At 41.0% G+C, this 16,018-nt stretch overlaps 1 protein-coding gene across 1 annotated transcript; it reads right to left on the reverse strand.

The window, feature by feature from the left end:
• Positions 1–448: 448 nt before the first annotated feature.
• Samd15 (sterile alpha motif domain containing 15) lies at positions 449–16,001 on the reverse strand. Its single transcript, XM_055593022.1, has 5 exons — positions 13,903–16,001; positions 12,825–12,923; positions 7,318–7,597; positions 3,372–3,436; positions 449–1,171 (listed from the first exon to the last, which is right to left on the reverse strand). The coding sequence occupies exons 1-4, from the start codon at positions 15,745–15,747 to the stop codon at positions 3,396–3,398; spliced, it is 2,265 nt and encodes a 754-aa protein (XP_055448997.1). The 5' UTR covers positions 15,748–16,001; the 3' UTR covers positions 449–1,171; positions 3,372–3,395.
• Between the last annotated feature and the right edge of the window lie 17 nt (positions 16,002–16,018).

Below are 16,018 nucleotides of genomic sequence, written 5' to 3' on the forward strand. Positions count from 1 at the left end.
ACACACACACACACACACACACACACACACACACACACACACACACACGCAATGGCTCAGTGATTGCTACCCACCATACAAGCCAGATGATCTGAGTTTGTTACCCAGAGTCCATGTAAGAGGAGAAGGAGAGAGCCAATTCCACAAATCACCTTTTTATGGCATGCAAGCCCCCACATATTACATACACAACTTTTAAAAAATGTAAAAGTAGTGAGGCCAAGAGAAAACAGCTAAGCCTGTGCAACTAGAAAAGCAGCAGCCTGGTGTGGGAGGTGAAGGCAGAAGAATCAGAAATTAAAGTTCTTTCACGACTATAGACTAAAGTTCCAGCCAGTCACAAAACAAACAAACAAACAAAGATGGGAACCCGAGTTATTTAAGCAACGTAAATTAAAAAAAATTAAGAAGTATTTAATATTTTTTTAGAGAAGTCCAGACATGAGTTGACCAGTTTTTATTTCATTTTGTGGTCTGGGAATTATTACCAAGAGTCCTGCCCATCTCTGCCAGTTTCTCTTTCTCCTCTGATATTTAAAGAAAAACATTTCCCCTCTTTTTCTCTAAAACTATACTTTAGAGAATGTGATTGTGAGGGTTGGGGGTGCAGCTCAGCCAGTAAGTTGCCCTTGTATGATTATTAATCTTGTCAACTCTTTGAGATTTAGAGTGACCATGGAAACAAGAAGCCTCTCGTCATGTCTGTGAGGAGTTTCTAGATCACGCTAATTGAAGTGAGTACTGGAGAAATAAAGGTCCCCTAAACTTGTGCAGCACCATGGTATGAACTGGGGTTCTGGACAGAATAAGAGAATGAGGGGGAGGGGCTCAGAGCTAGGCTGAGCATTCCTCTTTTTTGATTGCAGATGCAACAAGACCGGCTGCCGAGATGTCTCTGCCATGATAGACTGTACCTGCACACTGTGAGCCAAAATGAACCCTTCCTTCCTCAAGCTGTTTCTGTCAAGTATTTTGTCCCAGTGATCAAAAAAATTAATGGAACAATCACAGGGACCTGAGTTCAATCCCCAGAACCCACATAAAATCCCACATGGTGGGCACACTTGTCATCCTGGTACAGGAATTACAGAAATAGATGAATACTTGAGAGTCTCTCTAGCCAGCCACCGTAGCCTCCTTGGTGATCCCCAGTCCAGTGAGAGGTCCTGTCCTAAAAAAAAAAAAAAAAAAAAAAAAAAAAAAGGTGCATATGAGGGTGGAGAGATGGCTCAGGGGTTAGAAACACTTGTTGCTCTTGCAGAGGACCTGGGTTTGGTTTCCCGTTCCCAAATGGTGGTTCTCAAACATTTTTAACTCCAGATCCAGGGAATCTAATGCCCTTTTCTGGACTTCCTGAGGACTGCACACATGTAGTACACACACAGATCTTTAATTTTGAAGACATGTGAATCTTTCAAAAAAGTCAAATAAGCCTTTTTTTTTTTCTTTTTCTTTACCAACTTTGTAACTCAGAACAGTATTTTTGGGGGGAGCCTTGACATCATTGTCTGAAGTGTGAGTCGTGATGTAGATGGGACTGCTTCCCTACCTGCAGGTGGTTAGTCTAGGGGCGTGGGGCCAAGTAGTAACTTTTTGTTTGTCATCAAGATGGAAATATTTCCCCTCCATTTGTATATAATTAACCTGTATGTAACAGATTGTATCTGTTTTAAAGAATGAGGTTTCTTTGTCTTTGTAAGTTAGCAGCTTACCTGTGCTGCCAGTTTCAAGCTTACTCAAGAATCAAATGGTTTTGTTTTTGTTTTTTTTTTCAGTGAACTGATGAGTTTAATTAGAGTTACTCACAAGAGCATGGATGAGGGGCTATTTCTTGAATATGGTTAGGGTTATCAGTAGTGTCACCACTGAAGGAAATGCCCCCCCCCTCCGGTAAAATTAACTGCCCATGGAACCATCAGGGAGGAGTGGGGCTCCCAGAGAACCCCCCTCTTTAATATAGGACTATAAATCCTCAGAGAGAAACAAGGTCTTCTGAGCTCTTTCCCCACTCCATGGTGGAAGTTGACAGACATCTGCTCTTTTTAAAAGATGAATTTAGCTTCCTCCATGGTGGCTTACTACAATGATACAGAGTTATCCTGCTATACTTAATTCTTCATCTAGATACATTTATGATATTCTGTTGCCATGTGGAGAATTCTTGGCACTTTCTAATTCATGCTTCCTGGGTTTATAGTTATAAAGGCTGCAATATCATGTGATAGCCTCTGGCATATAACCTGTATTGGTTGTTTCTTGGTAAGTGAAGAAACCCTTTTTCCTTCAGTCATGTGGTTTCTTTCCTTCCAAGTGGGTAAGCCTTTTGGCCCACAAGACTTGGGTATGTTTTATATCAGTTTCCATGTGTTAGCACTTTGGTTTCTATTGTTTCTCACTGATCAAATGCTTGTGCGTCTTTCAACACTATCTGCTTCTAGGGTTATTATTATTATTATTCTATATTGTATTATAGAAGTTCCCCCCAAATATGTTCAAAGCATTGCTCACTTTCTTTGTTATTTTCTAAGCCTAACTTGTTTCCTCTTAAACCTTAAAACAGATTGGCACATATCTTTCTGGAACCATGAGCTTTCCTGAAAGACGCTTCCAAAACTGGGTTATTTTCCAGAAAAGGTGGGCAGCAGCCCAGACAAGCACTGCACATAAATCTTTCCCCTCACAACCGCCACTTGTCCAATTAGGAGACACTTTAAAAAAGATTGTGTGTGTGTGTGTGTGTGTGTGTGTGTGTGTGTTTGTGTGTGAGATGTAGGTAGGTACAGTATACATACAGAGGCCAACTTTTGGGAATTGTTTCTCTCCCTCTGCTATTGGCTATAGGGGTCTGACTAGTGTCATCAGGCTTACACAGCACACGCTTTTACCCACTAAGCCCAATTGCCAGGCCTTTGTGTACTTTCTCTGTTATATTTCTTATTTATTGTCAGTTCTTCAGTCATTTCTTATAGAGGTGGAGGATTGACTTTCCTAGCTCAATTCTTAGTGGCCTTTTCTGCCAGAGTGTGTAATTAAGCCTTTGTGCTTTCCTGTCTGTTCTAACCCTGGCTCTGCTGACTTGAGTGTTTGTACATCCTTGATTCTTTCCACCTGGCTTGAAACAGGGCTGCAATGAAGATGTTTCTCAGGCTCTTCTGCCACTTGTCTGTTTACTTGTAATATTTCATCAACTCCAATGCAAATGAATGGAAGACCTCAGAGACACAATCCCACACTCATTCTCATCTTTTTTTTTTTTCCTGCTCTGAATATGCAGGACTTTCCCAGACTCTAGCTCTTTTCTTCCTTCCTGAAGCTGCTTATTTCCACTGTCACGAATTCACCTCTGTTCTTTCACTGATGTCACTAGTTACCTGGTTCATGTTCTTCATTTCCAGTTACTGGCTCCATTGCTTCTTCCTTTGAGTCAGATGGTAAACTGAAAAGACAAAAAGCATTTTAAAAATTGACATTTTTGACTGTTTTTAGCTCCATTTGATAGTCTTATATAAATGTAACTTATTCGCCTGTTGTTTTGAAGGCTTACTGCTCCTGTCTCTAAGCTAGTCCTGAAAGCTTCTAACATTACCTTCATTGTTTAAGATTAAAGGTGTGTACTAAGGGCATGTTTTTATTCCAGCCAGAGTAGCCATGTTGCTGAAGTAAAATCCCTTTGCATCTTCCCCCTTTCTGTTGAAGCTAAAAATTATACACAGTTTAACTATTGTATGAGAAACAATTAACCCCAAAACTTAACAGTCAGATTGTCCTTATGAAGATCTATTGATGCAATGATCCTTCATAACTTCAGTCCTGTTCATCTGTCCTTCAGCAAGAGTCCATTTCAGCATCAAGGTTTTCCAATCTGCCAGTCTGATGAACGATCTGTTCTTCAGCTGTCTCTGTGCAAGGTGGGAGGGGGCTCAACTTTCTGAATTGTCTTTCTGTGTCTTTTTTTCGTTTTCTTTTTGTTTGTTTGGATGGTTGGTTTTGGTTTTTCAAGACAGGGTTTCTCTGTGTAGCTCTGGCTGTCCTGGACTCACTTTGCAGACCAGGCTGGCCTCAAACTCACAGTGATCTGCCTGCCTCTGCCTCCCTGAGCGCTGGGATTACAGGCGTGTGCCACAATACCTGGCCACATCTCTTTTTTGAGTTGTGCCTTTCATGTGGAAGCTTCTTTTATTCAAATTGGATCTTTATCAGTTTTGATGGAACCCACAGTCTTTCATCACCTGTGAAAATACAGGCGAAACCTCTTCCCCAACGTCACACACTGACTTCCATTCAGATGTTAAAACATCTTTAAAGTATACAGGTTGATCTAATTCAGCAGTTGTTTTTTTTTTCCCCTACAATCCAGTGTCTTTCAGCTAATCTTATTCCCCCTGTTTATCAAAGTACAATTAGATCTTTATGAATCTCTGCTTAAACTAGACATTTAGGCACTCGCATTTCATGCCCGACTCTGCACCAGTGAGCTGGGCTCCACACCAGCTAGCCAGCTTTTTACCCATTGTCAGTGGCATGACTATCTTGATCTTCAATTTCACTAGGAAGCACAGGTTCACAACTAAGCATTCCCTGTTCTCTTACTTCCTCTGTCTGTTGTCTTTCAAGCCTTGGTATTATTATAGCTAATTTTTCTTGTTGTACAGCTATTTTTTTTTCAATATTTTTCTAAAGGACATATATGAAGAGGGCAAATAAAAGTAAGGAGGAGTTTACTCTGGTGGCCACAATTGCAATGAGTACTGCAATGGCTTTTTCATGCAATGTCTCTATCCCATCAACTCCTACCCTTGGTCTTAAGATACTGGAAATGAAATTTCCTATTAAAAATGTATTTATTTATTTACTTATTTATACACCATTCTGCCTACATGTGTGCCTGTGCACAAGAAAAAGGCACCAGATCTTATTATAGATAGTTTTGATCCACCATGTGGTTGCTGGGACTTGAACTCAGGACCTTTGGAAGAACAGCCAGTGTTCTTAACCTCTGAGCCATCTCTCCAGCCCTAGAATTTCCCAATTTTTTTAATGCAGGGAAATTCTGTCTATATAATTAAAATTGTCTTTTGGGGTATCTTATAGTGACTTTCTGTCTCAGAGGGTCTTGTGTTGTTCCTTGCTCTAGGCTCGAGGCTCCTATGGCTCTGGGGTCTCCTGAGTTTCTCTGGGTGTCTAGCAAAACCCAAAGAACTGATGCTTCCTCTGAAGATGATCCCATGTGAATTTCTTCTCTGTGGCTTTCTGTCAGATATCCTCTGCTGTCTACAACATTGGTGGGCTTTCTTCTTCAGTCATTTTGGGTTTTTCTTCCAACCATGTTGTGTGCCAGTCAATTAGAGCATGAGACCCTTAAATCTCAGGGGCCTCCATTTCAGCCCCACATTTGGGCATCAGATCTATATACAACTTTTATTTGTCTGAGGTAATTGTTGTCTTAGAGGCTTACTGCCTTTGTCTCTAATCCGGGCCTAGTCCTAGAAGCTTCTAGCCTCTGTGCAATCTAATCTAGGCCTGAATGTTTTAAGCCGCTGAGACTTACTTCTGAATAAGCTCACCTTTTCTAGCTTTTTCTGAACTCTGGCTGGTTGTTTTAACTCAGCTATTCTGGCTCAAACTCCTCTCCAAGCTGACTGATTCAAACTGGCTTCTCTCAGCATCTGACTGAATTGTTCTGCTTGGTCTCAAACTAACTCTAGAGATTTGTTCTAATCTTTTGGCTCATTCTGTCTTCAGCTGTTCTCTCTTCAACCTATATCTGTAAAATTCTCCTGGTAAAGCTGCCTCCTTTTCCACTGTATCCTACACTTTCTCTGTCTGATCTCTTTTAAGTCTTTTTTTTTCTCTCTCTTCTGGTGAGAGTTTAGTGTATCCAACCTGACTCATTCTGTCACTCTGTCTGCCTTTCAATTAGATGTCACTTTCAAAAATGGGTATTTTCTTTCACATACTAACTTAACCTTCATTGTTTGGGATTAAAAGTAAGTACTGAGGTCATGCCTGTATTCCAGCCAGAGGGAGTAAAGGTGTGTGCTAAGGGCGTGAGTATATTCCAGACAGAGTAGCATAGTGCTGGATTAAATCCCTCTACAGTCTTATGTACTGTGTATGCATGCTTGTCTGCATGAGTTTGTCTAGCACAGTTGTCAGACGATCATGGACATCAGAAGAGGGCATTGTATCCCTCTTCTGGAAATGAAGTTACAGGTTGTTGTAACTGGGTGCTGCAAACTGAACCAGGATCAGTTCAGCATTCTGAACTGTTGAGCTGGCTCTCCAGTCCTTCCATCTTCATTTTTATTCTCAGAACCACTGTAATCAGACTAAGACACATCCTTATCTGATTTAGGCCAGGGCCCAGGCAGTTCAACATACAGGAGTGTAAGTGACCTCACACAGCTTACAAGCTCACAAGCTGTGTGACCTCACAAGCTCCACCCCATCTTATAAGTGCCATCATGGAATTCCTGAGATTATTTTTAAAAACATTTTATTTATGTGATTTTGCTGAGACTTGTCATGGACCTCAAGCTGGCCTCAGACTCATGATCCTTCTGTCTTTGTATGCCCAGTGCTAGGACTAGAAGTATGTACTATACCTAGCTGAGATTTTATTTTCAATTGTAATTTTCCTAATAAACGCTAGTACTAGGTATATTAGAACTTAACAGAAGTTCTGAAAATTATCTAGGAAGGTAAATACTGCTATCATTTTTTGAGATTTATTTATTTATATATGCTGTGTATATGTTTTGTCTGTATGTACATCTGCAGGCCAGAAGAGGGCACTAGATCTCATAATAGATGGTTATGAGCCACCATGTGGGTGCTGGGAATTGAACTCAAGATCTCTGGAAGAGCAGCCAGTGCTCTTAACTGCTGAGCCAACACTCCAGCCCAATATTTGTGTCTTTAACACAGGGAAGATGCTGTGAGTCAGTGATGAATTAAGACTGGAGTCAGCAGTTCTAACTCTCATCCTTAATGAAAGGGAGAAAAAGAAAATCTGAAAAGATCATACCTCTTCCCCCAGGTAACTTAGTTTGATCTTTCTTTAAAAAAAATTTTTTTTCAACTTTGTGTGTACTGATGTTTTGCCTGCATGTATGTCTGTGTCAGAGTGTCAGATCCTCAGGAACTGGACTTAAAAGTCTTTTGTGAGCTGCTGTCTGGGTGCTGGGAACTGAACCCTGGTTCTCAGGAAGAGCAGCCAGTGCTTTTAACTGCTGTGCCATCTCTCCAGCAGTAGTTTGATCTTTCAAGCTAAGTGAAATGGTTTTTCCTATTGCTCCTTGTGCAGCAATATCTTACTTTTATCCAAATCTGTTACTTGCAGTGATGCCTCATTTTCATTTTGGTGGCTGTCTGATAGTGAGCCTCCATTCCTGTCCATGGCTTTAATCTCTGGACCATACTTCTCTAATCCTGATGCTTTAACAAATTCAGGCAAGGTCAAGGAATCAGACTTCAATCCACTATGACCTTTTTGCTCTAAAAATAAGCCAATATTGTCTCTGTAGGGAAGGCAGATGCTGCGGCTGAATAGTGGCTCAGTGATTCCCAGAAGCTCTCGAGTATGATGAGATATTTTCTGAAAGAAAAGACATTTTTTTTTGTGAGAATAACTTGAAAATACAAGAAACTCAAAGCTTTATTCAGTTTCCCATGTCTCTTGAATACTAATTGCTTAAATTATTTCAATGAAAGAAAAAGTGGTAGAAAACCACTAATAGGCTTACTAAAATGGTCTTATAAAACTAAGTTCTTAAGCGCCACATCTGCCTGAGTGCTGGAATTGCAGTGTGAGGCACACCCAGCTTTCCATTTCAGGAATAAATTAACTATTGCCAAGAATCAGAGCAGAGGGATGAGTTGACAGTGATGGGGACCCAGAAGTTTGAATTCAAGGGAACTGTTTTATGTGGTAGTTTGGTGGTAGGTACATGCTTCTGAGCATTTATGAACACCCACAGAACTGTGTACAACAAAGAATGACTTTACTGCATGAAACTCTGAAAAGGTGAGGCCAATTACAAAGTTACTGTATAATTGCTCTGCCGTGGTAGGAAGGAAAGAGGCTAATATAAGCTGCTTTAACTCTGGAGAATGGAGCTTTGTATAGATACTATATATAATCTTAAAGACAAAACAAGTATACACAAACATTATACTTTATTTTATAAAATTATCTCTTAAAAAGATACATGCTTATACATAGAAAGAGCCAGGCTTCTCACAGTCATAGAGAGTTACAAATAGGCTAGGTGTGGTGCTTCACACCTTTATTCCCAGCACTTGGGAGGCAGAGGCAGGGGGATCTCTGTGAGTTCAAGGCCAGCCTGGTCTACAAAGTGAGTCCAGGACAGCCTGGTCTACAAAGTGAGTCCAGGACAGCCTGTCTCAAAAACAAAACAAAACAAAACAAACAAAACAAATAACAACCAAAAGAACAAAAAAGAAACAAACAAAAAACAGAACAAACAAACAAACAAAAACCCAACATGGTTATCTCATGATAAATGCTACCATTAGTAGACAAAGTCCTAAGGAGAAGCAGGCCATCTATACAGCTTCAAATCATAATATCTTTGCCAACATATTTGTCATTATAATAATTTTACTATTGAGTCCATACATTTTCAACATTCCTCTGTCAAGGAGTTAGAGTGTAATTCTCTTCTCTGTGAATGCAAACTAGACTTAGTACCTCATTCCTAAAAGCAGAATACATTAGAAAACGTGACTGTAGATGGAGAAATCCAGGCGAACACCGCCTTCAAGTGGTCATTTTCATGTTTCCAATAACAAATCTCTGATACCATGTCCCCATATATGATAAGGACTCATTGCCCTTGTGATAGCCTCTCTCATCGACATAGTGTCATATGGGAAAGATTAGAGGAACTAAAATCAAAGGAAAATTTTTTTTTCTTTCAGTTTTTCGAGACAAGTTTTTTTTGTGTGTGTGTAGCCTTGACTATCCTGGAACTTGCTCTGTAGACCAGGCTGGCCTCAAACTCACATAAATCCCTGCCTCTGCTGTCATTAAAGGTGTGCACTGATGAATGAAAGAAATGGAAAGGAAAGGACATGATTGCTCCTAGGTATGGTGGAAGAGAAGGTTTATTATAGATAAAAGGGAGACATAGCCAGAGGCAGACACATCTGGGAGAGTCCAGAGTAATTAAGACCTTGAGCCCTATGGGAAGAAACTGAGGGGAAGGCAGTAGGGGAGGGCAAAGGACAGAGGAGAGAGAGGAACCGGGTGCATCAGCCAGAAGGCCAAAGGTACAAAGAGGGCAGGTAACCAAAATATCTGGATTATATAGGGAAGAGCCTGTAGGGAAAAACAGCCCACCCTCTGGGCTGGAAAGTTTAGGGTAGGGGGCCGGGTATGTCCACCACACACAGGTAGGGACTGAGGGATGGAGGGAGAGCCTGGTGGCCAGGTCCACTTTGACATGTTAAATAGATTCCTCAGCCATTTGTCCCAGGTTTGAAACTTAACAGCCACCACACCCAGCTAAGTCAAAGGAAATTTACAAAATACCTGATCACTAAATTCGAAAGCTTAAAGTTATGAAAAATAGAAAAATAAAAAAATGTCCCAAACTAGATGAGACCAGTTAAAGAACAGGGTAGTGTCTAAGATCAGATCTTAAAACAACAACAATAAAAATCAGTGTAAACAACTGCAGAATTTGAATAAAACCCATTATTTCATAAACATACTTCATGGCTGTATAAGAAGTTAGCATTAGAGGAAGCTGGTCTCAGAGTACATGGAACTGGAGAGAGAAGTCAGCAGTTAGAAGTGCTGGCTGCTCTTCCAGAGAAGCAAAGTGGATTTCCATCAGCCACATCAGAGGTCATGATGGCCTGTAACTCTAGCTCTAGGGAGATCTAAAGTTTCTGGCCCCTAAGGGCACACACAAATTATAAATAAAATCTTTTTTAAAAAATGAGAATAAGAAAGGGGCTGGAGAGATGACTCAGCAGCCTTGCTGCTCTTCTAGCACCCATGTTCAGAGGCTTACACTGCCTGTAATTCCAACTCTAAGAGAGCTGAAGCTCTCTTCTGACCTTCCAGGCAAACACACACCTGCACACACATACACACAAATAGATCTTTAGGTTGCTGAGGAGACAGATCAGAGGTTAAGAGCACTGGCTACTCTTCCAGAGGACATGGGTACAATTCCCAGCACCTACACGGCAGCTCATAACTTCTGTAATCCAGTGATTTGAAAGCTTCATACAGACATACATGCAGGCAAAACTCCTACGTACATAAAAAATAAGTCTTTTACAATTTTAAAACAGTACCTTTTGTTCTGCCAGAGGACTGGAGCTTGGTTCCCAATACCTATGTCCTGTGGCTCTTACCCCCTGTAACTCTAGCTCCAGGTACTCAGGTGTCCTTTTTGGCCTCTGTTCTTTATCTAGTGACAATTACTGAAATGTTGCTGTGAGTCTCTGCTAGTTAAATAGTTTACAGAAAGGCAAAATATACTAAAGCTGCAGAGATGGTCTGGAGTTTATAAGGCTGTGTTTTGACTGATTGATTGACTTTGATTGTGAGGACACAGGGTCTCATTATAAGAACCAGTCTTACTTTAAACTCTGTATCCCAGGCTAGCCTTGAACTCATCATCATTCTGCCTTACCCTCCCTAGTGTTGGGATTACAGGCATGAACCATCATGCCTGAGTACAGCCATTCATAATTCCTGGCTCAAAGCTATACTTCAGAATCATAAATAACTCATTCTAAATAAGCAATCTAGTAATATTATTCTCCAAATATTTGTCACAGAGTTGTGGGTTTTTGTTTGTTTGTTTGATTTTTTGAGACAAGGTTTCTCTGTGTAGCCTTGACTGTCTTGGAGCTCACTCTGTAGACCAGGCTGAGCTCCAACTCACAGAGATCTGCCTGCCTCTGCCTCCCAAGTGCTGGAATTAAAGGTGTGCACCACCACTGTCCAGTTTGTCACAGAGTTCTTAAATTTTGAAATTCTTTTTTCTTATTGTTCAGTAAAGGAGATTGGACGCAGGGCTTTAAAGATATTGTACTACTATGCACCTAAGACCCTTTTAATTTTGTTTTGAGACAGGGTCTCACTAAGTCACCCAGGCCGGCCTTGAGTATATAATCTTCCTGCCTCAGCCTTCATGTTGGGATTACATGTGTGTACCGCCACACCTAACAGGGAAAGGGAGGGAATTATTTTCCGAGAGAGGACCAAAGGAAGTGTGCTGTTCTTTCGTCTAACCTAGTTTTAATATAAATAAGACTGATATAAGTACTGTCTGAGGGAAACTGTGGTTGTATTTGTTGCTGTAATCACAGTGGAATTAAGGGTGCTTCATGCAGTGACTGGAAGTATGGCTTAGTGATAGGGTGGAATGTGCTCAAGACCTTGAGTCCAGAGCCCCAGCACTGCAAAACCAAAGCAAGCAAGAAAGAAATAAACAGGTGTGTCTACTAGTAAGGAGGCTAATTATAGCTGATCAACATTCATGCTTGTAATCCTAGCTTGTGAAAATAAGGCAGAAGGAGTAGCATGAGTTACAGGATAGCCTGTGCTACACAGTGAGTCCCAGACCAGCCCAGACACTGTTTCAAAAAAGAAAAACGCTTCAAAAATTAAAAAAAAAAAAGAATGTATTATCTCTAGGAAGTTAATGTGTGTCTTAGTCTAAAGTTAGCTCTTTGGTGTCTACTGAATGACTTGAGTTTTATGCTACTCTAGTGACCTCATCGAGAAGCCGTATTTTTCTGATCACTTACATAAGTATGCCAAAGTTTGCTTATTCAAACTTCTTGAGATACAATAATAAGTAGGCTCATTGTTTACTGCTGAGGATTTCATTAGATTTTTAAGACCTCTTATTTCTCACACAGCAGAAAAACTATGCTCAGAATTTTGAGTTCAGTCCATTGACATTATTCTTTTGGAATCAGAATGTTAATTGAGCAACATGAATTTGGTGGACTCAAAAATGTGGCTCAAAGAGTCAAAGTTCTTAGTTCTTAAATGCTGCATGGCTTTGGAAAGAATGCTCAAAACAAGGAGACTTGTCATGGACTAGTTAATGCTAAATAGATGAGACCTAAAGAGGTGAATGTAATTTGAAAATTGGACAGCAAAGTAGGTAAAGCACAGATGATGTTACATAAGTACTAAATGGCTATCAAAGACATAAAATGTTCCTGAGAGCTCTGGAGGAGAGGATACTATGGAACAGCAAGGTCAAGAACAACTTCCTGTGGAGATGAGGAGAAAGTGGTTCTAAAAGATGGTCAAGGTCATATTACCTGGGAAGGGGACCAAGCAAAGACATCCAATAGAGGCAGGCATGCAGGAGCAGGCTTGAGGCTGTGAGTTAACACTTGGCAGGCTGGAGAAGACTCAGGCCAGGGAGTGGCAGCCAGAAGAGAACAGTAAGCTGGAGGACCTGGAATACTAATCCAAGAGTTGGGACTATCCTGCACCACGGGGATCAGAGAGGGTTTCTTAACAGTGTATAAATGATTGGAAACCAAAAGCCTAAAACCAGAACCTTTGAATCCAGCAGGCTTACTGAGTAAGGCTAAGGGCAGGAAGCCAGGAAGCTATTAAAATACAGTGTACATGCCACAGGAGGAAATGACAGCTCTTACCTTTGCAGGGATCAAAACAGAGGGAGGAAGCAACCACTGTGAGCTTGAGGGATGAGAATATGATGATACAGTAGGCCAACACAGGGTAACATGGGATAGATTGTAAGTAGCACTGTCATAGTACTCTCCACAAGGAAACCTAGGACACAACTCACCTTCATGTCTTCAAAATCAGTTATTCCCATCTGAGGCAGGTTAGAGCAGTTTACATGGATAAGTTTTGGACCACTGATGAAGTTTGTAGTAAAACACTCCTGTCAGTATAAGAGGAACATCACTTAAACATGTACTATGGCAAGAAAAAAGGGACAAAAACACATTTTTATTTTATGAAAGTACTGGTTTAAATTTCATGTTGTGGCTTTAATCTGCTTTTGCATGTTTCATGTTGACCATTTTTTAATTCCTGTGCCAATGCATCTATCTATCTATCTATCTATCTGGCAGGTCAGGATTGAGGAAAGCTGTCACTCTGTGTTCCAGCTGACCTGGAACTCAGTTTTCAACCCAGGCTGGCTTCCAACCAGGGCAATCTGTCTCTGTCTTTTGAATGCCAGCATTACAGGCATGAGCCACCATGATCAGTCTCAAGGACATTTTTAAGTACAGAAGGTACAAAAGGTTTCAAATCCTGTGTTTTGTATGTGTGGCAACCTAATGTTACATTTGGGATCAATAAATTAAGAAGCACACACTATTTTTCAATAAAACCAATTTGGGCTAAAAGATGTGTTAATACTCTTAATTGCTCATGATACATATGACATATTTTGGCAGACAGTTAAGAGAAACAGTACAAATTCAGGGAAAGGGAATTGTCACTAAGACATCTTGATAAAAGAGCAGAAGGACCTAATTTTGACAAAATGTATTAAAACTATAGATTTCTATGAAAAGGGGACTTTACACATTTTTACCTTTATTCAAGAAATGAAGAGAATTATCATTGTGATGAATAGAAAAACCAAACACAACTTTTTCTTCTAAACTACAATATATATATATCAAGTATAGTCAGAAATGTATGTTTAATATGTGCTAATGCACTAGGTCCAGTCTTCACCACCACACAAACAGGACAGACAAAGACACACACAATCCAAATTTACTTCCCCCACAGTCCAGGACTTTTCTGTAGTTTTAGTGAAACAGAGGCAAGAGAACAAACATGTCAGTATAGAGGGAAAAATGGGCCTGGAGCATGTGATATCAAAAAACACTGTTTTTGTATACCTTATATTGAGGGAAGCCTAGCTCACTGATCCACTCTGCAACCTTCTCTGGACTCCACTGTAGGTGCTCAAATTGTGGGCCGATACTATCATTGATCTTGTCTTCTCTCTCTTCCAAGTCCTCCAACTCCTGGGGTGAAACTAGAAATTGCTTGTCACTAACTGAAACACTAAGTTCCACCCGAGACTGTGAAGCAGGAATTGTTAAAAGCTGTTCACTGATATCAGCCTGAGGTTCTCTGGGGACTTCAGGGAGTTCATAATATGTACCAAAGGATTCCATACTTTCTCTAGGAGATTGTACTGCATTCTCAGTTTTAGCTTTGTTAGTTTCTTTTTCTGACGACTTTCTATAATTTTCAGAGTATATTAGTTCATCTTTGCCTACAGGATACTTTAATTTCCTTGGTTCTTCTAAGCTGTCTTTCTTGGGAGATTCTTTCTCTCTTGGTTTGTCTCTATCGGATAACTGTAGATTTTCGTCCTTGGTTGGTTCTGACTGTGACTCCTCTTGAACTTCTGGTTTGGTCATCTGTGGTGGCACTTGACCTATTCCTTCAGTTGATTTTCTTAGTTTTTTCTTTGGAAATTCTGGTTCAGTCTGTTGTTGTAGCACTGGACCCTTTCCTTTAGGTGACCCTACTAATGTTTCCTTTGATTTAGATTTCTCACTTGACCTCATCAGCTCTTCCTTTTGATCTGTTGGTTTCCTGTCTTCTAATGGCTCTAGAACTTTCTCCTCAATTGACTTTCCTTGTGTCTCTCCTTGAACATCTGGTTGTTTCTCTTCTGCTAGGCCTGCAGCAGTCTCTTCTAGTATTTCTAGAATGTCTTCATCAAAAGTTTTTCTTCGTGTTTCTTCTGGAACATCTGATGATGTCTTTTCTGATAGCTCTAGACTTGCTTCACCCATTGGTTTTCTTGATTCTTCCTCAGAAAGCTCTGGTTTGAGTTCTTCGAGGTGCTCTGCAACTTTCTCTTCAGGTGACTGTCTTTGGTTCTTGTCTGGAAACTTTGGCTCAACCTGCTCAGGTTGCTCTGTGCCTAAATGCTCTGAGGACTTGACCTGAAGCTCATCTGGAGGCTTGAGATCTGCTTCCTTAGAAGACTTTCTTAGCTTCCAGTCTGGGAACTCAGGTTTAGTCACCTCAGATGGCTCTGTACTTTTCTCTTCAGCTGACTCTTCTTGTGTCTTCTCTGTAGCCTCTGATTTGCCCATCTTTGATAGATCATCCTCTTCAATTGAACTTCTTGGTTTTCTATTTGGAAAATCTGGTGTGCTCTGCTCTGGACCTATTTCTTTATCTCTCTCTGTAAGTGACTGCCCAGTCTCTTCTGGTAACTCCAGCTCGTTGTTCACTGCCTCTGGAATCTTGACTTCTGTTGGTAGCTGTGTATTTGTTTCAGTAGGCAGTTCTGTGAGTACATCTACTGAAACAGCCGGTATTTGTAGGTCTGGCTCCTCATGCTTTTCATTTATGGGCACCTCCAAATCCTCTCCTGCTCCCCATGATGTCTCTAACTCCAACAGTTGTTTTATCTCTGGTTCAGTTTTGCTAGATAGGCCCACGTTGGTCTGACTGAGATTTTCTTCGTCAGACGTCCTGGTTGTCCCTAGCAGCACGTTTTTTGCACTCCCTGGCTTCCCCTCTTCAAAATTACCTTCCTGAGTGTTTAGTTCCTCTGGCTCTTGGTCAATCTCAGGGGGCAGCTCAGGGCTTACTACTGCCGTGGTGTTTGATTCAGCAGTAAGCAACTTATGAGAACTACGAAATTTAGTTCTTTCAGACAGTAGTGTCATATCTTCTTCGGGATCGGATTCATAATTTTCTGGGACTTTAGCCATTGCGCAGTCAGTCGATATGCCCAAGGCCTCTTAGCAACCGCAACTTCCTATAACGTCTCTATGGATACCACGATTTCCGGCAGTGTTATCCTGAATCTTCCCGAGATTTTGTCGATCCTTGCAAGTGCTGAGAGTAAAAACAGGCGACAAAAAGCACGTAGTAACCTCCCTGCTCCCCGCCCCCGCGTGTCCCCGTCGCCAGCTTCCACAGACCAGAGCTCTGGCCGCTAGCCCCGTCGCCGCCTCGCCGCTCCTTCCGGCCCCGCGCTCC

Source organism: Psammomys obesus, unplaced genomic scaffold, assembly GCF_907164565.1.
Source record: "Psammomys obesus unplaced genomic scaffold, mPsaObe1.curated_primary_1811, whole genome shotgun sequence".
In the NCBI taxonomy this organism is placed as follows: Eukaryota; Metazoa; Chordata; class Mammalia; order Rodentia; family Muridae; genus Psammomys; species Psammomys obesus.